Source organism: Rhineura floridana, chromosome 2 (genome assembly GCF_030035675.1).
Source record: "Rhineura floridana isolate rRhiFlo1 chromosome 2, rRhiFlo1.hap2, whole genome shotgun sequence".
In the NCBI taxonomy this organism is placed as follows: Eukaryota; Metazoa; Chordata; class Lepidosauria; order Squamata; family Rhineuridae; genus Rhineura; species Rhineura floridana.
The window spans coordinates 213417694-213440433 of record NC_084481.1 but is presented as its reverse complement, the minus strand read 5'-3'; the positions used below and the strand labels follow the sequence as shown (position 1 = coordinate 213440433).

Below are 22740 nucleotides of genomic sequence, written 5' to 3'. Positions count from 1 at the left end.
CCATGCAGTTTCCATTGGCACTCTCACTCTGGGAGGTATTACAAGCAATTATTTTGGTGAATATCGGCATGTGGAGAACTGATAAGCCACACTTATTCCAGGCTTATTGTCCAACAGACACATTTCCAGGTTTCGCAGCAACTGAGTTAAATTAACAATGCCAATAGTAATGGTGTGTGTATATATATTATATATATTTTTTAAAAATTCAGAACCCTGAATTTTGAAAATAATTTTAAGAAGCCTCCTTTGTCCACATGCCCTGCCATTATTGATCTGTGTGTGTGTGTGTGTGTGTGTGTGTGTGTGTGTGTGTGTTTCAGAGGACAAGCAAAGTTGTTTCTGTATATTTAGAGATCCCATGCCTGCCATCTGCTTTCATTGGTTTGGCACAAAAATGTCATCTCCAGATTGTAATGTAGATATAATTCTTGTCAGTGGCTTTTTTTACCTGTTTGTATAGCAATTTGAAGTGAAATCAAAAGGTTTCAAAAGAAAAGAAAAAGTATCCCAACAGTCCAGAGATTCTATTTTTTTAAAAAAGCTGCTCAGAAAAGCACACACATTTTATCCTTGATGCTTTGGAGCTCAAGTATTTACGCCAGGGATTTAGACCCTTCACTTGTGGTTTTGGCAACAGCTTCACACAAATGTTTTACCCTGGTAGTCTCTTAGCCATTTAAGATAAATGACAAAATCAAATGTAGTCCATGCAGACTGGAGTGCTGGATGCTTTGCCAAGGATGAAGTGCCCCTATTGGACTTGCATGTATAGCTATCACATCGACATGCTAGCTGTAGCTTTCAAACTGGGATGTTTGAGACTGTGAAGAAACATTAGCGGGGGGAAATGCTGTTCAGTTTATGGAGAGTTTTAATCCGTAATGTCTGTGTAATTGGGAAAAAAACCTGTGTTCAGAGTGGTCATTGTTCAAAACTAGTATTTACCAAGCGATGATTCATTGTCAATATGATGAGTTGAAATAGAAGGAGAAAATTGTGGCAAACCCATGGTGAATTGTATTTGATACACAGAGCATCCTTATCCTAACAGGAAACTGGAAGAAAACGTATTGTGTTGTAGAAGATGGATATAGGTCTTGTTCTTAATGACTTAGATACCACAGCCTCTTCTCCCATGCCCTAGGTGTGTGAGATATGAATAGTGAATATGCTGAGAGAGGCATTCTTATTGCATACTCCAAACTACTAGATTTTTTCTGTTCCTAGAATTTTTCCAAAATATATGCCTAGCCTTCTGGACATCCTGGCATAGGCGTGTATTTTATTTCAGTATTGGTGACTGGAGCCAAAGTGCAGTTGTTTCAGTTGTATTCTTAATATGCTGTATATCTCATATACATATATTATTGTTAGTTTTTAAAGTTGTTGTCTGCCCTGAGCCCTTGTTGAGGAATCACTATAGAAATCTGAATAAAATAAACATACTAGTGTGTGAGTCTTGTGAGTTTATGACAGCAGCTGCATTTGATTATTAACTATCCTAATTTAAGAGCTTCAACTGGACCGTAGCCAGGAGATGTGTATAGGGAACCCCCCAATTATTTCTGCCCCCCTAATTTTTTTTACAAAAAAGAAATAATAAAATTTATTACAGAAAAAATCTCTCCCTACGTTCCCCCCCCCCAACTTGTAGGCTGCCTACGGGCCTGGGCTTCAAGTAAACATTGGCTTTAAATAAAGATATTGCCAAAATCATAGTTACTGAGAATCGGCATACAGCAGCCTGACTGAGTTCTGATGAGTGCTGACTGAAGGTTAACTTTATAAGATATGTGCCTTGTGTACACATTTGTATGCTTTTATTTAATTGCTTTAAATCGTAGTGCTACATTCCAACTACTGCCAAGAGAGCAGGAAGGAGAGCTCTTCCAGCGGAGCAGGAGCAGAGGCTAAATACAGTTTTAAATAACAGATCTGTCTGTGTGTTTTTTAAATGAATAATACAGTTTGAGGTTTTAATATCATTTCTCAACTATTAGGGGAAAAGAAAGGTTGCTGCTTTCTTTATAGACTCTGTATGGGAAATGGAACACATAAATAGAACATGCAAAATGCATTGCTGGCTGCAGCTCAAGTGACAAGAAAGCCACTGTGGCCCGTGAGTGCTTTATTCTGGGAGGTTGATTCTTGGCATCTCTGTGAAGCTGCCTGAGCTGTGAGTTGATGCACTTTGTGCTGGTGTGCTGAGCCTGGTTCAGTGGTAGCTCATCAGACAGCCCTCTTGAGTTCTCTGTTTGGCCAGCTGCATTAGGACAGCCATAAAACAACAATCCCCCTTTCAGTCCAGTTCCCAACAACATGCCCGGTGGCTCTGGCAGCTTCCCTCAGTTCTCTTCCACACCCTTCTATAAAAGAACTCCTCGCACTGGCCATTTCAAACCTAGTCCTGTCATTTCTTCTGTGTTTGCCTGGTGAGTAGCTGCTTTTCTTCATAGTGGTAGAAAAGGTGCCTGGAGCCCTGTCTGGTTTCTTATGGCATGATCTTTCAGATGTAAAAGCCTATTTTATTAGATGTAGGGCAGTTGTTTAACCTGGTAATTATGGTCAAGCCCAGTTCTTAAATAGGCAAAGTTGAGTAGGCCATGAAGAAGTTTAAAGTAACCCCAGGATAATCATAGTTGTCGAATACAGTGTTGGAAAACCAGCATCTAATTGTCATAATTTCTATCTCCCTCATTGACCAGAGTTGAAGGGCTGGTCTTGATGTTGGTCCAGAGAGAGATAACAGGGATCCTGTTAGTGAACTGTGCTGCCCAACAGCCCCCCTTCCTGAACTGGTGGAGGTAGTTTCAGCACTTATGTTGGAGTGCCCCCAGACAATGGTACTGGTGGAGTTCCATAGCCATGCTTGTTTATTATGGGTCAGGACTTTATGACCACCATAGCAACTATGAGGTTGTCTCAGTGCATCATATCCCTAACATATGTAGCAGGACACACCCTTGGCCTAGTCTTTGGTACAGAATAGATTTGTGGTGAAGGTCTACTAGGGTGTCTGTGTGTGCGCTGTCAAATTACCCCATTGTCATGGATGGACAACAGCCTGCTGAGATTTAGATTGATGGTAGCTAGTCCTTCCCGCAGTGGTGGAGAACCAATTAAAAAGATCTGCCCCTGGAGATTTATGGAATCTGAAGGATTCCTGACAGCTCTGGAGGATTTTCCAATTGACATGGCTCGTGTTCCTGTTGAGGCCCTGGTCTTTCTATGGAATGGTGAGATGGAAAGGATCTTCAGTGCAGTGCTCCTAAGTGTCCTCTCCATCACTGTAGTAACTGATTAACTCCTTGCTTTTCTAAGGAGCTTCAGTCTGGAAACAGGCAGGATGATGGCTGGATTACAGGTGATGCAAGTATAGTAGCCAGACCAACTGAACACAGGTGAGAGCATATAATTGTGCCTACTATGCAATCATGGTGGCGGTGAAAAGGGCCCTCTTACTTTACCACCACCATTGCATCCTGAGTGTGCCGCCCAGCGGAACCTTTCTGAGAGATGTGTGGGCTGGTGATTTCTGACACGCAGCTGGAAACATCAGATTCCTTGCAATTCTGCTGTGGCAAATTTGTAGAGCACTTTGAGGGTGCTCAAACTCCACTTGAATCTTGATGCCATGATCTCTAGTGCACTGTTTGATAGTTGTGAGGGATTAGTTTCAGCTGATGTGGCCTACAAGACACTGCAAGGGATTTGGCCAAATTCATGCCCTCTTCATCCTTGACCATCCTGACGAATAAGATTGAACTGTAGAGAACATGGCCACACATGTTGCAAGTTGTGTGGCAAGAGGGGATCATATAATGCTGATCCTACACAAACTGCACTAGCTGCCTATTTGCTGCCATGCCCAACTCAAATTGTTTAATTTAATCTAATGTACAGAACTCTAAATTCTTGTTGGAGCATCTCTCCTCGTATCGCCCACATCGGCCCCTGTGATCTGGCCCTGTGATCTTCAGGAGGGGTCTGTGTCAGGGTCCCTCCAGTAAGCAGGGCTTGCCATGTGGTTACATGGGACTGGCCTTTTTGGCAATGGTTCCCCTTTTGTGGAGCTCCTTCCCTGTGAAGATAAAACTGTCTCCCTTGCAGATGATATTTAGACATCAGTTGAAGATCATAGAATCATAGAACCATAGAATGGTAGAGTTGGAAGGGGCCTACAAGGCCATCAAGTCCAACCCCCTGCTCAATGCAGGAATCCACTTCATAGAGGCGTGTGTGTGTGTGTGTTGGTAAATTAATATTATATTGGAGCTGCTATTGCTGGATTGAATTTTTTGCAGCATTCTTCTGTATATAGGATATACTGTGGAGTTTTATCTCTGTGGTGAGAATTTTTTTGTATTTCTTTCATAATACATATAAAATACATCAAATATTTCAAAGTTTTCATAAAAATTACAAGCCCCTGTTCCATAAGCAAAACAAAGAAATTCTTGTAGTTACAGGAATAACTTAATATTTGTCATTGTAAACTCCTGATAACCGGTCAAAATTCATGAAAATCAAAATTCATGAAAATCAAAACTTGCGTCCATTGATCTGCAACTGAAGCACTTGATAAAACAGAGGTTTAGTGTACAAAGCCCAGGAGATTGGATCCAAAAGTACCCACCACCACTGGTCACCTTGACAGGTGACATCAACTTCAAAGGAAGAATCAAAAGTGCACTCTGCAGGTTTTTTCCTTTGCAGGCTTGAATTCAAGCTATGACTGCAAAGCTATAATTCAGCACTTTTAAATTTAAATTTCTGTTGCTGCAGGGCGACATGAAAAGGCGCCAGATTTAAAAAGTGTCACGTTGTACCAGTGACCAGAAAGGAAGAATTGGGTGCTCCCAATTCTTCCTTTTCAGTTTGACTCTGTATGTTTATCTGTCCTATGACTGATGTCATATGGCATCAAGTGATAGACAGGTGGGGGTGGTTTGAGCAAAACCACACCGTGGGCCAAATGGGGAGGTTTGATGGGCCTAATTAGGCCCACAGGCTGGAGGTTTCCCCACTGCTGAGATAAATGTTCCCAGTTGTTAGTAAGTTTATACCAACTCTTCCTTCCCTTTTCTGCATGAAATATTCTCATCTCGCCATAAGAGTGTAGTCTCACAGCTTATTGAACCAGTTCTTTAATGCGGGTATTTACATGACTTCCCATTCTTTTGTATTTTAACATTTTAATATGCAAACTGCTCTGGGATTTTCTTTATATAAACAGCAGTGTATAGGGTGGATGGATTGATAAAATAATGTTCTTGTACAGCTATTTGGTTCTTACTACAGGCCTGACAAAACAAAACAACAACAGTATTAATTTGTATTTCTACAAAACAACTGGTCTGGTTTTTAAAGTATATTTTCAATTGCTGTTCAGTGTTTCCAGAAATGAAACGCTCATTTTTGAAGGCTGAGCTGACAGAAGTTTAAGGCACACACAATTCTGCTGCAAAGTACATAAATGTCATGGTTATTTTAGAGGGAGCTTTCCACACATATGGGCAACCTGTAAAATGTTATGAACAGGTGGTAACCCTAAACCAGAGGCAGATTGAGGTGGCAGTTTGTGTGTATGTAGCATAACCATAACATGAGAGGCATAGAAGAGGGGGAGAAGACATTGTAAGAACTAAAGACAATGGGTGATATCCAGCTGTGGCTGTCTGTTAGCAGAATAGACTTCTGCTGGTGCAGTGAGACTTGTTCTTCCTCTTACCCTTGCAGCCCCCCTTAGAGGTTGGGAGACCCTCTATAGCAGATTTGGGGAGGGTACGGAGGGCAATGGGAAAGCCCGTTCCACCAGCAGAAGTCCACTTGTGCAACTTTGGATATCATTTTGTGCAAATTTGGATGCTTAGATTTATGGTCACCTCCATTATGAAAGCTTAGGGGAGGTAAGAAAAGCACTCTCCCAGCCAACAAACAAAACCCCAAATAAACCAAATAAAATGACATTGTCTTGATGAGAGGGACTGAGTATAATTTTCAAAATCTCTTCTCGTCTTCCTTATAATGGCCACAGGAATTAGTTCTCCTTGAGCTTTCAGCCTATATCTCCTGCCCTGCGAGTGCATTAAGCAGATCTGCACTGTGAATAAAGCACAGCAGTTGTACATCACTCCTGTTCTCCATCTTTCCCTTCAAATGTAGGTACCACTGACAGATTTTTTTATTGTTTTCTCCTCAGGGCCGTCCAGGCCTGCAAAGCTGCCGGCGGCCTCCATAACTGCCTTCTCCCACCCTCACACATCAGTGATCGCACCACCACCTCTCCGTGCTCTGACCTCAATCCCGCCCTGCCTGAGCCTGCCCTGCTGTGGTGCGCGTGCAGTCTCAGTTGGCGGGTCTCAGACTGAGACAGGCACATTTGGATGTCATTGTCAGTTGTCAGGTAATAGAAAATGTTTTATTGTCGCTATGTGAAGGTCAGCTGACAACATGATGTCCTCTTTAGTATGGGAGCATCATTTCCATTTGGATATGTAAGGACGTGGCTAACCCACTATAAAAACATCTCCCCACCATTTCTGAGGCAAGAATTAAAATCCATTTGCTCTTCTATTGGCCTTTTGTATGTGTGTGTGTGTGTGTGTGTGGGTCTAGTTGACCTCAGATGTTGCCACCAGCCTGTTTGTTGCTGGTTTGTTTATGCCACATTGTGAACAAATGTCTGAGAATCCTCACACAAATGTGATACTCTGGTATCAAGATTTTATCTCTCTGGGCTGTTTACTTTTAAGCTTAATTGGATAACATTTAGCATCTGAGGTCTTTCTTCCTAATGATTTTCATTAAAGACTTTCTTCAGATCTCCTAGGCACATGGCATACTTGTGGTCCACACACTTTCCCTCACTGCTTTTTTTTTTACTCTCATTAATTTCTTTCTTGTTTCATCAGTGCAAAACAATGAAGAGGGAAAACAATCTGGACAGAGCACATTGTACATATTAAAGGCCATTAAAAGAGTAGTCTATTTCTGCTCAAAGTTCAGCCAATCCTACAGGTATTATGGGGAATATTCAGCAGCTGAATGTGACCCGATGAAAGCCCCTCTCTCATAATACTAGAACTAAAGGTCATCCATGGAACCTGAATTGTGGGAGATTCGGAACAGCCAGAAGGAAACACCTTTTCACACTTTGCAGAGTTAAACTATGTAATTCACTGCCACAAGATGTGGTGATGCCCATAAACTTGGACAGTTTTAAAAGTGGGTTAAACAGATTCATGAAGGATAAAGCTATCAGTGACTACTAATTATGATGGCTATGTATTGCTTCCAAGATTAGAAGCGGCGTGATTCTGAATACCAGTTGCTAGGGAATAACAGCAGGGGATGGTCATTGCCACGTGTCCTGCTTCTGAACCTCCCAGAGGCATCTGCTTAGCCAATTTAGGAAAGAGAATATAGGACTAGATGGGCTGTTGGTCTGATCTAGCAGGGCTCTTTTTATGTCCTTAAGTAGGAAGTGATTCAAAGAAAGTCTGATTGAAATATACTTAGTTCTTAAGGAACATTTACTAATGGTTAGATCCTTCCATTCTTCAGTGATTGTCCAAGTAAGCGCTGAACAAAGTGTGAATACAGTGTAAATTGTGTCTTTTTGAGATACTTCATTGAGTTTTCCCATCATTTTCTGTAGCTCATACCAGTGTCAGTTTATACCAGTTGTGGAGAGCTTGCTCCAAGAGAATCTTTCCAGATGATCAGGGTTTTACTAAAATGTTTTTAATTTTTTATAATTGTTCACAATATAAACAATACCCCATCTCACCCACAACTTTCCCCATGTGCTAATGAGAAACGTATAGCCAAAAGAGGGAAATAAATAACAAGCAGCAAGTCAGTATGAAGACACAGAAAAAGAAAAGGAGAGATGAAAAAGAGAAAAGGGTAAGAGGTAGGCCAACCAAGGACAAAGGGAATGGAAGTAGTTGAGGTTTTGTACAGAGGCAAGACCATACATTTCTGCCAAATAAAAATGTAAGCTTCAGAAATCTATTATGAGACACTTTACTACAGCAGTAAATGCTCATTTGTTGCATGCAGTCAGACATCTTTGATAAGGTGTTTATTGTTGTTTTACATTGTTTATATTTACTGTATAGGAGACATGGCACTTTGTAATGTAAAGAGGAAAAAAATCCTGCCCCAAGGAGTTTACAGTCTAAAACAGATTGTAAACTTCTGTTGGATTGCATTTTCCCAGGACATATTTTGCACCTGGGAAAAGACTAGTCTGCTTTCAGGTAGCATGTCAATTACTACTGTTGTTGTCCTGGGAAAGGTAGTTGTCTGTTTGAGTTACATTAATACCATTGTGATGTTGTCTGTAATCTCAATAAAGGCTTGTGACAAAACTATACCACATATCTATGAAGTGGGATGGGTGGCACAAATTCTGCTCTGTATATGAGAATTTATATGATGCAGGATTGGTTTTTATTTATTTTTTATTTATTTATCAAAATTTATATATTGCTTGATTATAGAAAACCTCTAAGCGGTTTACAAAAACATGAAAATTATCATTAAAAACAGTTAAAAACAAGTAATTAAACATTTTTAAACAATTAAAACAATAACAGACTTAAAAGATCAAAGGTCGAATCAAAAGTGATGATGAAACGAGCTGTATGGTTTCAGCCCATCCGTAGTTGAAGGTTGATTTCTGTCTGTTGAATAGGATACTGACGAACTGGGTGCAACCTCATAGAGGGCTCTTACTGGGAGAAAGGGCGAGATATAAATCTAATAAATAATAAATAAATAAATAAATAAATAAGATGTTTATAAAAGACCCAATAACCTTCACAAGATTTTCCCACTTTTTTGCATATGAACCAATGCTGCTGCTGTTCTGTGATTATGTCATCGTTGTATATAGCACTTTAGAACAATAATCCAAAGTCAGAACCCTTACTGTAGGAGCTTACAGTCCAAATTAAGCAGAACTAATTGAATAGGTGGAGGAAAGGAAGGGAGAAAGAAGTTAAGATTAAATGAATATGAGCAAATGCAGTTATACCTAACAAAGGGATCATTCATTTTGGGGTGAGACAAAAGCTTCATGGTTGAGATGGGTTTTGAGGTGGAATTGTAAGGCGGAGGGAATTAGAATGACGGCATCATGCAGCTTTTCTGGGAGAGAGTCCCAGACAGCAAGGGACAATGGGCAGTATCTTTGAAGAGAATTGAAGATCTGTTAGTGGCATAGGATGATAGCGCTGAAGGAATGAAGATCATGGGCATGACTATATTGGATCCATTCAGACATGCTAAACCATAGCATAGCATGGTAAGCACAATACTCTGTGTTCTTTGGATACACTTCACTGACTCTTCCCACCCCTCTCCTCTGGTCCAGCCATGAGGAGCGGTCTGGAAACTTTCAGTACTGATTTGCATTAACTACAGTTTAGTGTGTCATCCAAACCTTACACTGTGGTTAATGTTAATTATGGTTTGCTTATACAAACCAGCTTCAAAACCCATATTTTGAAATTGGCTTTTTTCAAACAAAGCATAGTTAAGATTAGCCACAGTTTGTCAGATCTGGACAACACAACAAGCTGTGGTTAAAGTAAACTGGCCATGCTGAGCGGGAGTGCTGAGTTTGGGACATATTAGTTTAGTGTGATGTCCAAACTGGGCCATTGAGATACAGAAAAATAGATAAAGTTTGAGGACTGTTATGTAGCAGGGCCGGGAAAAAAAGATAAAGTGAAGGAGGTGAGAGTGTGTAGATGTTTAAAGGTAAGGACAAAGCATTTGTATTGGATGAGAAGTATCGCACAGGGGGAAGGGAGGAATCATAGTACAGCACAGCCTTAGCATACAAAATATTTATTTTATTTTCATTGTAAAATTTGTAAGCGTTACAAAACAAAATAATCTAATAATTAAAAAAAGAGAGAGTTTAAGTACAACACCACTGAGCACTAACAGCACACCTCTAAAAAAGAGCCAGAATTTAACACATGGTAATCTAAACAGCAGCAAAATCAAAAACTTGGATAAGAAAAGAGAGAATTGTCTATATGAGGCAGTGCCCAAAGCCCCGACTGCAATACCTCCAGACCTATCTCAGAAGGTGATGACACTCACAGGAGGACTGCATCAGTTGATCTTAAAAGATGGGAAGGTTCACATGGAAGGAAATGGTCCTTTAAGTAGCTTGGTCCCAAACTATTATGGGCTTTAAAAGTAATAGCCAGCACCTTGAATTGCACTGAGAAACAGACCAGTCGCACAGATGATCCAGTAAAGATCTGAGGTTAAGTCCTTGCAAGGGCCCAGCATCGACAGTCAGTGTGGTCAGGCATCTGCTGAAGGCCCACACTTCAGCAGAGTGTCCACTGAAGAGAGCTCTTTGTTCACCCACCTGTTGCTCTGGCCTAGACAGGAGGAGAAGGAGGAGCAATAGATGCCTCAGCTTGTTTGCTCATTGCCCCCTTTGCAGATTATAGCAGAGGTGAGGAAGATCACTATGGTGACAAGGGCGGTGAGGGGTAGCCTCATGGAGGGAGGCCTGTGGAGAGTGTTTTGCCCAAGGGCCTACAATATCCAGACTCAGCCCTGAATCCTTGCCATCTCCTGCTAAAATGATCCTAGGTAAGAGGTATGGGAAAAACTGCTGTTTGAGAATCGCATCCAGCTGGGAGTGGACAGTACTAATTTATTTCTTTAATGCTCTTCAGGCAAAAAAAAAATGCTTCTCAAAACAGTTGACAAACTATATATAGACACACAGGACTGGATAGATGGACCAGTGGTCTGACACCATATAAAAGAGTTTCATATGTTCACATGTGCACGGTCTGAACGATGGGAGAGTTGAATTACTTTAGTGACAGAAAGTTCTAGAACAGGGGTGGCTGCTCCGTGGCTCTCCAGATGCTGCTGAACTACAGCTCCCATCAGTCTCAGCCAACACAGCTCATGGTCAGGGATGATGGGAGCTGTAGTCCAGCAGCATCTGGAGAGCCACGGAGTAGCCACCCCTGTTTTAGAAGGAAATGAGAGGACTGATGAAGGCAAGACAAGAACTGTTTTTCATAGTCCTCTCTCCCCCCTCCTTACTGAGTGAAAGTTGTAGGCTTTGTAACAATTATTAATTCCTGCCCCCACAGATTCTTCCTTATATAGCATTTATTTGGCATAATGCAGACTCGAGTCTCTCTCATGTAGAAGATGTAGCAGGCAAGTGTGCTCCTGTGTTTGCTCACTGCTTCTAAGACAAACATACACCAATAATGGAGAGAGTAAAACTAAAATAGATAAGGAAGGAGTAACTCAATAAAACATACAGAAGCAGGGGATGCTTGTATTTTGCATTCTTTCACTTCCTACTCTATCATTGTGCACTGTTAGTTTTGGACTGATCCGTTTGCTGAACAAGCTGCACTAGCTCTAAGTGGGGGGATCGACCTGCTATCATGGCTTCCTGTAGCTACTGCTGTAGTCTACAGCACTTAGAGAATATGTTAATATAAAGCACACATGAAGCGTTTATGACGGTAGTTAGTCAAGTTTTGTTTGAAATAAATGTTTTTTTCCCTGATTAAAGAGGAGGTTCTTAACCCCTTATTGTCTCTTTCAGTGCAGAAAAAATAAGAAATTAGATGACATTTGAAGCATGCTGCAGTGAAGGCAGTGCATTCTGGGACAATATTTTAAGGGAAGTCAAAATTAGAAGAAGCTTCCTTTCATGGGATTTGTAAGAATGGTGGAATTGAAGGCTCCAGTACATAAATACATAAAACATAAATACATAAAACTCATGCAGTTTTCCATTAGCATTAAGACATCTGGGACAGAAAGTTTCTCCAAATCCTCAATCTGAATATTTGGAGGTTCTAGATTTTGCCTGTTGCTCTGTTTTGGCCTTCATATAGTTACACCAGTGTTTCACTTGCCAGAATTAAAAATTTGCTTTGCTTTGCTTAATTTATGTTTAAGTTGCTTTCTTCCTGTTTTTAGAAATGGTTTCTCTAAACAAATATGTTTATTTCAAGTCTTTGTAATATTCAATGTGGGCTATATCATTAAATCACTTTTCAATTTGGAGTGCCTTTGGTCTCAGATTTGAATCAAAACTGAAATGAATAAAATATTTTTTGTTGTTGCCATTATCATTTCTAAGAAAAAGAAGGCCTTACCAAAAGCTCATGAAAGGAATCAATACATTAAAAACACGAATATAAAATGGCAAGGTTTGAATAATTTTAAAACAAGTAAGACATAACAGTCCATCCCTATGCTAGTTTAAATCCCATCTACTAAAAAGAGCCAGTACCTTACAATGGTTCTGAGAGATGCTCATACTCGGAAAAATATCTAAGAAAAAAAGAAATCTTGCAGTTTTGTCCTGGACAATGGCAAACTTTTACTATGAGGCTTTGCTATTTAGAACTTGTAAGGACAGGAAACTGTTAGGATGGTCCTAGATGCTGAAACTGCAGAAAGCTAAGCCTTGGAGCAGTTCTGCAATTTATAGTAGACATTCTGCATTGCTGGTTGTCTGTGGGTGTTCGGATGCTCATACGTAAAAACTGCCATTGATAATACATCCTATTACTATTTCTGCATGATGTTTCCTACTTACAGCCTGATCCTAAGTCTTGCTGTCCTGACTGTTAACATTAGGTCAGTGTCACAGTCTATAACTTCATGTCTTATCCTGGGCCCATATATGTAGATTTTAGTCTATTAGGCTGCAATCCTATATCCACTTTCATAGCCCCTTTGAAATAATGGGCTTCTGGGTACAAATGCATAGGCTTATACAGTTGTTTGTGCAAGCAAAATTGTCCCATGACCAGGACTCTTTTTGAACTTCAGGCATCACAGGAGCACTCATAAGACAATTGTTCTCTATTATAAAGTAAGCTCTTTATTCTTTCCCTTTTTCTTTTTTCTAATGCTAGCTCTGTTTTCTCATAGGTTTTGAATTCTATATAAAGGCATCATAGGGAACAGACTTTTGCAAGATGGGCCCACTCCCTAAAATGTTGCTTTTAAATATCTACAGACATCTCTGTTGCTATGTCCTTTTTGCCTCTAAGGAGAAGCTTCTGCCTGCTGAATTGGATTCCCCCACTGAAACATTTTTAGTGTCTATTTAATTAGAAACTGGGAGTCGCAAAATTTGCAGGCTTGTGGTGCATAGATCAAAACCAACACATTGCTCCTTTTTCTGATTAACTTGCTCTGAATACAAAAAAGAAAGTTGGAAGTAGTTCTGATAAAATCATGTAAGTCTGATGAAGACAACTAAACCTGGAAATGTTTATAGTCAGCTACCCTTATAGGTAGGTATATATTTTTGTATATGCAGACTAGCAAAGTACAAAGCATTCAGTTTCTTCCACATATGTCCCATTGCCCATATGCCTAGCAAGTACCACTAACACAGTGAATGAATAGTTTGCTATCCCTTCCTCCCCAAACTTGCTATACCTTGATGCTTTCATTTGATGGCTCTGATTTTTTTAAATTGTATATGTTTATTATAGATGGATTGATTCCATAAAGGAAGCCACAGACCTGAACTTACAAGATCTGAACAGGGTGGTTTATAACAGATGCTATTGGAGGTCACTGATTCATAGGGTCACCATAAGTCGTAATCGACTTGAAGGCATATAACAACAAGTATAGGTGGAAGATTTATACCTCACTCTATCCTGTTAGCTCAGAGAAGCTTACAGAAGTCTCAGAGAAGCTTATACCAGTCTCTCCCCCCAAATGCACATATGCTTGTTACAGGGGATCCATAATCTAACTATATATATTATTGTCGATATTTTTGGCGTTATATATGAAAAACTAAACTCACTCAAATTTAGAAATTTCGTACCGATGTGAGCGTTCTAAAGGTCATGTGACACTCATTTACCTGCATGGGCTGTTCTCATTTCAGTGAATGGAAGACATCTGTACAGATCTCCTTTCTTCCACTGCTGTGAATGCAGCATCCCATATAGACATAGCTGAACATAGGTAGTAGTCTATGTTGAGTCAGACCATTGCATCATCTAGCATACTATTAGCTAGGGAACTTTGTGTGTACACTGGAAAGCTGGGGATAAGAGTAAGAGAATGTAGAATAGAATCGTAGTTGGAAGGGGCCTATAAGGTCTTATAAGGCCCTGCTCAGTGCAAGAATCCAACTTAAAGCATACCTGACAGGTGGCTGTCCAGCTGCATCTTGAATGCCTCCAGTGTTGGAGAGCCCACCACCTCACTAGGTAATTGGTTTCATTGTTGTACCACTCTAACAGGAAGTTTTTCCTGATGTTCAGCCAAAATCTGGTTTCCTATAAGTTGAGCCCATTATTCCATATCGTGCACTCTGGAATGATTGAGCAAAGATCCTGGCCCTCCTCTGTGTGGCAGACTTTCAAATACTATCATATTTGCCACTGTCTTCTCAAGTCTAAACATGCCCAGTTCTTTCAGTCTCCTCATAGGGCTTTGTTGCTAGTCCCCTGATCATCCTTGTTGCCCTCCTCTGAACCTGTTCCAGTTTGTCTGCATCCTTCTTAAAATGTGGTGTCCAGAACTGACTGACTACTCAAGATGAGGCCTAACCACTGCCGAATAGAAGGGAACTAGAACTTCACATGATTTGGAAACTATACTTCTGTTAATGCTGCCTTAAACTCTGTAAATGTCGAGATTAAAAACTTTGAACAGTGTAGCAGATGATACATCAATAGCTGAGTTGATTAGGAAGCTGACTTAAAATGAGTCAGACCATTGGTCCCTCTTGCTCATTGTTGTCGACACTGACTGACAGCAGCCCTCCAGGATTTCAGATGGGCGACATTCCCATCCCTAGCTTGAGATGCTGGGGATTGAACTGGAATTTTCTGTATGCAAAGCAGATTATTTTCTACTGACCTATGGTCTTTCCTCTGGACCAATTCTTTTTTGTTTGCTGCTTGCATCCATACCTGTGTACATGAGGGCATTCTTCTATGATGGTAGTCAGCACCTAGTTTTCTGGAAACAGTCACAGGCCAAGGCCCCCATCTCCTCTCCCCAGCGCCTTCCTGGCTACAAATTGCACTTCTTCCACATATTGTCTGTCTCTAACATTTATGCACCACATTTCTGCCACTGCGTTCAGGACAGAATGCAATTTAAAACAATGGCTTACCTTTTAACAGATATCACAGAAAATAGAAAAGGTACAGGAAGGGAAGAAGAAGCAAAAGTTAAGTCAGATACTAGAGAAAGGGAACTTTTTTTTTTTTTACCTCTGGTCCATCTGGGGGCCAGATTTTGCCCCAAGCCCTCTAGTTGCTGATTCCTATTCTTTGGAAATGAAAAACTCAATAAATACAATAGAAAATAGCATTATGCAAGTGGAAGAGATGATGAGTAGCCTTGCATGTGGGGGGCTTTTGTCTTTAGTTTCCATTATGAACCAGATTTCACCAATATAGGCCTTTGTCCAGAGCTATATTAAACATGTATAAAGATCATTAATTCGCTCTGATTCATAGATTTTGCCAAGCAGCAAAAAATGGATTCAGAATATAAAAAGATGGAAACAAATCATGAATTGTGCATATTCAAAAAACAGCAAATGGCCATTGACAAGTTTGATTAATGGGGAAGTCTATGAAGTTCAAGGTCCAACACTGAGGAACGTTCAGTGGCCCTACCTCTGGGAGTTTAAAACAATATATCTCAAATACAAAGAGCTTAGCTGCATTAGTCATTATGGTGTTCTAAAAATTACTGAGCAATCTTGTAAAGTTAACATCAATTTGGGTTTTTTTCTCCTCTGCTTACTGAATTGCTTAGCCAGCCTGATGTTTGAAAAGGGAGCATGAAGGTAAAAGCAATACCTGTAAGTAAAATAATGGGTTTGAATTTAGTGTCTGTGTGTGTGTGTGTTTAAAATATATATACATATATTAATAGGTAATTTTTCTCCTCAATTACATATTCATTTTTGTGCTGGGTTTATACTTAGTCAGCCAATGAGAATCCCTAGATCAGACCACCCTTGCTGTGAAAAAAGAAAAAAAAAGAGCCTGATGCAATTAATACAGTCTGTCTAGAAAGCAGCATTATTTCAGAAACGTTTATGTTAATGATATGGTATGTGTTCTGCACATTTCATACTCAAACAAGAAGCAAGCTTTTGTTTCATTCCAGACTGGGTTTTATTAAAACTGGAGGATCAATGAGAAAACAAAACAGTAATCAGAGTGGAGAATGTAAATTCATCCAGTACAAAAGCCTCTTAACAGTGCAATACTATGCATGTCTACTTAAAAATAAGTTATATTGAGTTCAATAGGACTTACTCCCAGGTAAATGTGTATAAGGCCATAGCTTTAAACTCTTCAAGGAGTATACAGCAGGTCTGGTACAATTCTTGCATCAGGCCCAGATGAATTCTCATGAAGAGCGAAGCACACTGCAGATGTGAAAACACACTGCCCCTGTCCTCCCCCCCCCACCTTAGGTAAGGAAGATGTTAAGAAGAAACTGGCACTTCATGTACATGTGCCAGAGAAAGAGACAAAGAACTACAGTGATACCTATATGTGTCTATCTGTCTGCCCAACTACCTACCAATCTACCTATATATTGACACCACATATAAAATATACCATCTTCCCCTATTGGGAAAACATGGCTTTCACCAGAATGAAATTTGCTAAATTCCGTGTTGGGAGAAATGGCTCTATTAGCCAGTGTTACTTATATTTATTGATTTGAATAAAATATCTATAACATCTAGGAGAATGGAATTTGTGCAAGATTAGTTATTTTATGTGCAAATATGTTTAAAAAAAACCCTAGACTAAGACATGAACAGTGTTACGTCCTCTCAGTTTATCTTGTTTATCTCATATCTAGACATCCAGGAAAATACGGCTGAGTACATGATTGTGTTTGTATTTTTAGGAAACAATTACAGATATGAGTGGAGAATGTTACAGAAACTACGTAGAGAAACAGGCAGAATACTGCAAGTATTCAGAGAAAGCTAGAATTCATTTCTGGGGGTATTCTCAGCCTCTGATGCTATTAATTTAAGGTAGTCCTTTTGTTCTAAAAAAATATTCAAATCGATGTAACTCCATAAATCCTGATCATGTAGAGTTAAGAACTATCAGGGATAACAGTATTTAAAGATGTTCAAAAGTACATGCTGCAACTTCTAAGCATCTAGCCTTGTGTTGTGCTGTGTGTGTGTTAACTGGAATATTATTAGGTGGAAATAGATGGTAAAATCTAAACACAAAAGGTTCCAAGGTAACCAAGAATGTAGCAGAGACAATGCCTCCAATAGTTAGAGAGTTAACTGGATTTTAATCTAATACCCGAGCCCAAGAGCCTGAACTCTTCAAACGCTCCAAATGTAGAGCTAAATCAAAGAATTCTGTTTCAAATCCATACAAGATGTTGCTGTTTCACTCCGCCTCCCCCCCGCCCCCCGTCTGACAGGAGAAACATTTGGAAGTGTAGTTTCTCTTTCTTTCTTTCTTTCTTTCTTTCTTTCTTTCTTTCTTTCTTTCTTTCTTTCTTTCTTCTTTCTTTCTTTCTTTCTTTCTTTCTTTCTTTCTTTTTATAGCTATCTTAAAAAGGAGTTGGATGTTTAGCACAGCTGGTGCTCATTACATTATGCACTATCAATAAAATAGCATGTGTAATTAATTTTTAATGCGGTGCTCTGTGCAGTGCTTTAAAGCAGTTACTGTATGGGGAGAGCTGACACTGGTCACCAACATCAGTAATATTAAAAGAGAAGGCTAGATTTTTGCATTTTTTAGAAGGCATGGAAAAGAGACAGTAGCTGTCATCAGCTCACTGTTCCTGGCCAAGCGTAACAGCGTGGAATGCCTGTGTGTATATATAAGGTGCAAGGAGGGCTTTTGAAAAAGAAGATTACTTTACATAATAACCTAAACCAGTGTGACACAATAGAGGGACATTTTTCTTGGATGTGCAGGGCTGGACCAAGACATCTTCCTGCCTTAGGTGAAGGGAAAGATGGTATCCCTCACCTTCCCACTTGGGCTAGCAGTCAGATCTTACTTCAGCCAAGGGGGCTTGATCCGAGCACTGTACCTGAGAGCAGCAGGTTAGCTTAGGGGGTGCAGGGTAGACCACATGTTGCACACACACAGCTCTGTTGTGCAACATAGGCTAATGGCCGGGGGAGCTCAGGAGAGCTGGCCTGAGGAGCTGCCATTGCTATCCCCTCTCCTGCATTCATCACTTGAGTTGGCTGTCCTACTCTGCTGTTCTCATGTATGTGGGGAACCTGGGTTCAAATCTCCATTCAGTTGTCATACTTATTGGGTGTCCTTAGAGATCCAGTGTGGTGTAGTGGTTAAGGTGTTGGACTACAACCTGGGAGACCAGGGTTTGAATCCCCATGCAGCCATGAAGCTCACTGGGTGACCTTGGGCCAGTCACTGCCTCTCAGCCTCGGAGGAAGGCAATGGTGAAACCACCTCTGAATACTGTTTACCATGAAAACCCTATTCATAGGGTTGCCATAAGTTGGAATTGACTTGAAGGCAGTCCATTTCCATTTCAAACATATCTCATACTTGTTATGAAAGACCACTTGGAGACCCTTGGAAAAAAAACTTAATGAGGCAGGATACAAATGGTAACAGATTAATTTGTCTCACTCTTTTTTTTTAACTGGGTCAGACTTTGCTAAGGAAAGGTTTGGCTCAGGAAACTCTCATCAGAAAAGGTAAATATACCAGTGGATTGAGAAGAAAGTTAGCTTTTCCCCCATCGTCTGACCAATCTGTATTAAAACTCAGTCACAGCTTGTAAATATCAAGCAGGGGGAACCTCTGGGAAAAGACAAATTCGGATGCAAGTCTAAAAGAAAACAAAGGGGAAAGAAGTTGGGTTCCTTCCAGGAAATTTTGCAGAAATAATATGTGCCTTTGCCTTTTTTTTGTGGCTTTTGGTTGGTTACACTCAAAATAAATACCAAACTTCTTTGCTTCGTATTTGGGGAATGACCCTAATTTGGAAGACTGAAGGCCAAAAGAACTGGAACGAGGCCTACATCCTTTGCTCTGATAATTGACCAAATCATAAACAAATCTATTTACACTTTTGTTTCTCTCTTTCTATATTGTGTGAAGCATAGCTCATGCAGACCTTCCTGGAGGCCAAACCAAATGGGATCTCTTAATTTTTAAGTGGGAGAGATGTCAGCAGAGCTTATACATGTGGTTGCCCAATCCTTACTCCTAGAGGGCTGCTGTTACCTTTACACAACAGTAGACATTCACCAGGTGTGGCATTTCGTATCAGTTTTACAGTGTTAGGAAGAGGCACATCCTGATGAAGTTTTCCCTTCCAAGAAGCTGTTAAAAGTGCAGGAGTCCTCTCAGGGCATGGATTTTCACTAGAGATAGGGGGGAAATTTGATTCAGTTTGCATTTAAAGGTGAACCTACCAAATTAGAATTTTCTGAAACTATGTGAAGTGAAACACTCATCTTTATGCACTTCTTCAACTTTTGGAGTTCATTTTTCCAGTCAAGTAATGTGTACAAAAATGCATATACTAGGGTAAAGTATGCATATATTAGTGAAAACAATATGCAAAAAAAAAATTATTTATTTATTTATTTATTTATTTTATTGCACTTGTATACCACCCCATAGCCGAACCTCTCTGGGTGGTTTACAACAATTAAAAACATTTTAAAAAATATACAAATTTAAAAACACATTTTTAAAAAGCAATTTAAAAACACATGCTAAAATGCCTGGGAGAAGAGGAAAGTCTTGACCTGGCGCTGAAAAGATAACAGTGTTGGCGCGAGGCACACCTGGTCAGGGAGATCATTCCATAATTTGGGGGCCACCACTAAGAAGGCCCTCTCTCTTGCATTATAATAGGGAAAATTGATTTGAAAAAATGTTCATATTAGGCAAAATTGCATACAAAAATCTTTATATTTGGAGAAATTTGCACTAAAATGCTGATAAATGTTCATGAGGCCTTAAAAAAATCTGCAAACTGATGCGGAAATGCAGAGAAGTGAATTTAGGGTTGGAAAAATGAGAACTGAAAGAACCTGAAATTGACAGCTTTACCCATCCCTGCTTGTCTGTAGACAACTTGACTTTTTCCACTTAGGTATTTATTTTAAACATTTTTCCTGCCTTCCCCAAAGCTCAAGATACCTCAACATTTTTTTAGTACTTTTGCAATAGTGAGACAGAAATGATCTCTGGAAGGAAGGGGGGAAATGGAAGAATTTTTGGGTGTGCAGTTACAGAGCACTTTCCTTTTTAGAGACTAGGTGGTTCAGTTTCCCCTCTTTTTTTTAAACAAGGAAAAAAAGAAGCTTGGTGCTCCTTAGAGCAGTGACCTGGCTGCCCTCAGCAGCCAGGTATCATGCCTTTTGAAATTTGGAACAGAATGCTGCAATATCGTTGGCTGCTGAGGCATTCAAGCTGCCTTTTGAAGCAGCAGAGGGAGAGGAATTGTGTTTGTATGTGTGTGTTTAAAAAAATAAACAAACTAGGCCACCTTTTCTTTAAAAGTAAGTGCATTTTTGCCTGAAAGCTATATTTTATCTTGTCAAGTCAGTTTGAGACTTTTTATTGTATAAAGCAATTGATAAATGAAATGAAAATAAAGCTCTTTGATTTTCCTTCCCCCATCCCATCCCATCTCACTTTTGTGGGGAGAAAAATGGTCCCTCGACAGTGGTGGTGATGGGGATGTTTGGCTCGAATAAAAATAGGAGGAACCAGCTTCATAAACAAATTACAGTTGCGGTGTTTTTAAAAAATAAAACTCACCACCACTTACCTTTCAAAGCAGACAAAAAAGCCAATTCTTAATGCCTCAAAGCATTACTCACCCTATTTTGGGGGATGTTGTGATTTTTACGTTGTTTTTAACTGTTTTTAATCATGTATTTTAAAACTTGTGACCTTTGCGTCAAGGGCAGGCAATAAATCTAAATGATGATGATGATGATATTGAAAAAGGCTGAAATGGGAGGTATATTACGGTACTTCTCGGCAGAGATCAATACAAAGTCCAGGAGCCACTACCGAAAAGGTCTTGCTGCTTGTGGCAGATGATTTTCCCTCCCATATTGAAGGGAAAAGGAACGATCTGAGCAAGTGGGTGGATGGCAGTTTCTAAAATATATATGTCTCGGAGTCTACAATCCTTTGTTCATTTGAACCTATTCCGAGGCAACATGCACCAGGCTACATAGGAAGCTGAAAAATCAATGTCTTTAAAATATGGGTTTGCTTCACAAAGCATATAAAGTAGGGGGTAGGATCTGGTTTTAAGGCAAAAAGCAGCATGCAGGGGAGAAGTCCTAGACCATCCCCTATCTGTTGCTTACCTGCCTTGCAACTCCCCTCCCTGCCACTTTTCCCATAGCTGGGCTTCCCCAGGAAGGTAAATACTTGGTGATGGACTCTTTAGCAGTCTTCACCTGCATGCCCACTTTACTTTTGCAACTGGACTCCCACTTTTGAAGCAACCACCATGAGCAGTTTGGGAATTGCAACTGAGTAAACCTTTTGGATCAGGATGTAGAGTATGTAGGAAAAAGCACAAGCTGAAGAATATCTTCCAGCCAGTAGCTGGAGCAGTCAAATACCTAGATAAAATGTGGTACACTTCCTTACTCAGTAATCAGGCAGGAATTTCCATCTTTTGCAGGAACATCACCTTAGCAACAGGGTAAACCACCATGGATGATTTGTGTTGTAAAATCAGCCACGCTAACTTACTCCTACAACTCCTCAATTTCGCTAAATGCAGCCAGTCAGCTGAACGTCTCTTTGCAAACACTTCATAAAAAAAAAGATTAAAAACACAGAGAGGAGGACTGCTTGTGTGAAAGAATAATCTGCTAGGAAATGAACCAACAAATTAGAAAACATGGTGCCTCTATGCACTTCCTAGCCTTGTGCTCGGCACAAGAGTTTCAGCACTGGGGTTTTTAGACATGCACATATAATAACTAGGTGGTTGCAACTATTATTGCCTCAATAAAATTCCATTCAGTTGTGTGTAACGTATGCCAAACCATTTCTTTTCATAATATCACCTGGCATTTGTAGCATGGAGTTCTTGTGATCACTCAAACATAATTCCCTTAAGCCCTCTTCGGAGTTTCTTCTTTCTCAGTTAAGTAAACACATGGGGGGGGGAGTGCAAGGATGATTTTGCTAGCCCCATCACCATTCCCATTGCTCTCTACAAGTTAAAGGGAAACTTGTGGAGAAGGGAGCCTCCTGTCTCCATAGAGGGTCCCTGTGTGTTCCACAAGTACAGGAGGCTCCACTCTTCACAAGTTCACCTTCCAACTTGTGGAGGGTGAGGAGATGGGGCAGAGCTAGTGCAGTATGTGGGGAACACACCTGTGTCACTGACCTAATATTTAGCATGAGACATCTACAGGTAAAAGCCCATGCTTTGGCAGAGAAATATGGACTCCTCTTGTAGATCATAGGTCAGGAAATGCTGAACCCATTTTTGCATTCATTCACACAGTTTGCACTGGGTAACACTTAAGCCCAAGGAGGATGTGTCCCAGAGTCCTCTGCAACATCTACAGATTCTGTGGCTGACATACAAGCAGGGCTGGTGCCATGCATGACTGGGCCCTTGGGCACCAGCCTCCCCCAGGCCCGCAGCACTGTAGCCCAAACCCCCCATGCAGGC

At 40.3% G+C, this 22740-nt stretch overlaps 1 protein-coding gene across 11 annotated transcripts in view; it reads left to right on the top strand.

The window, feature by feature from the left end:
• Positions 1-22740, top strand: part of BCL11B (BCL11 transcription factor B) — a 185107-nt gene that overhangs the window by 83834 nt on the left and 78533 nt on the right. For 8 of the 11 annotated variants that reach the window (XM_061612095.1, XM_061612099.1, XM_061612093.1 and 5 more), the window contains one exon: positions 6206-6409. The exons of the other annotated variants lie outside the window; for them this stretch is intronic. In XM_061612095.1, coding sequence (XP_061468079.1) covers positions 6206-6409 — 204 coding nt within the window. The remainder of the gene's footprint in view (positions 1-6205; positions 6410-22740) is intronic. 11 annotated transcript variants of the gene reach the window in all.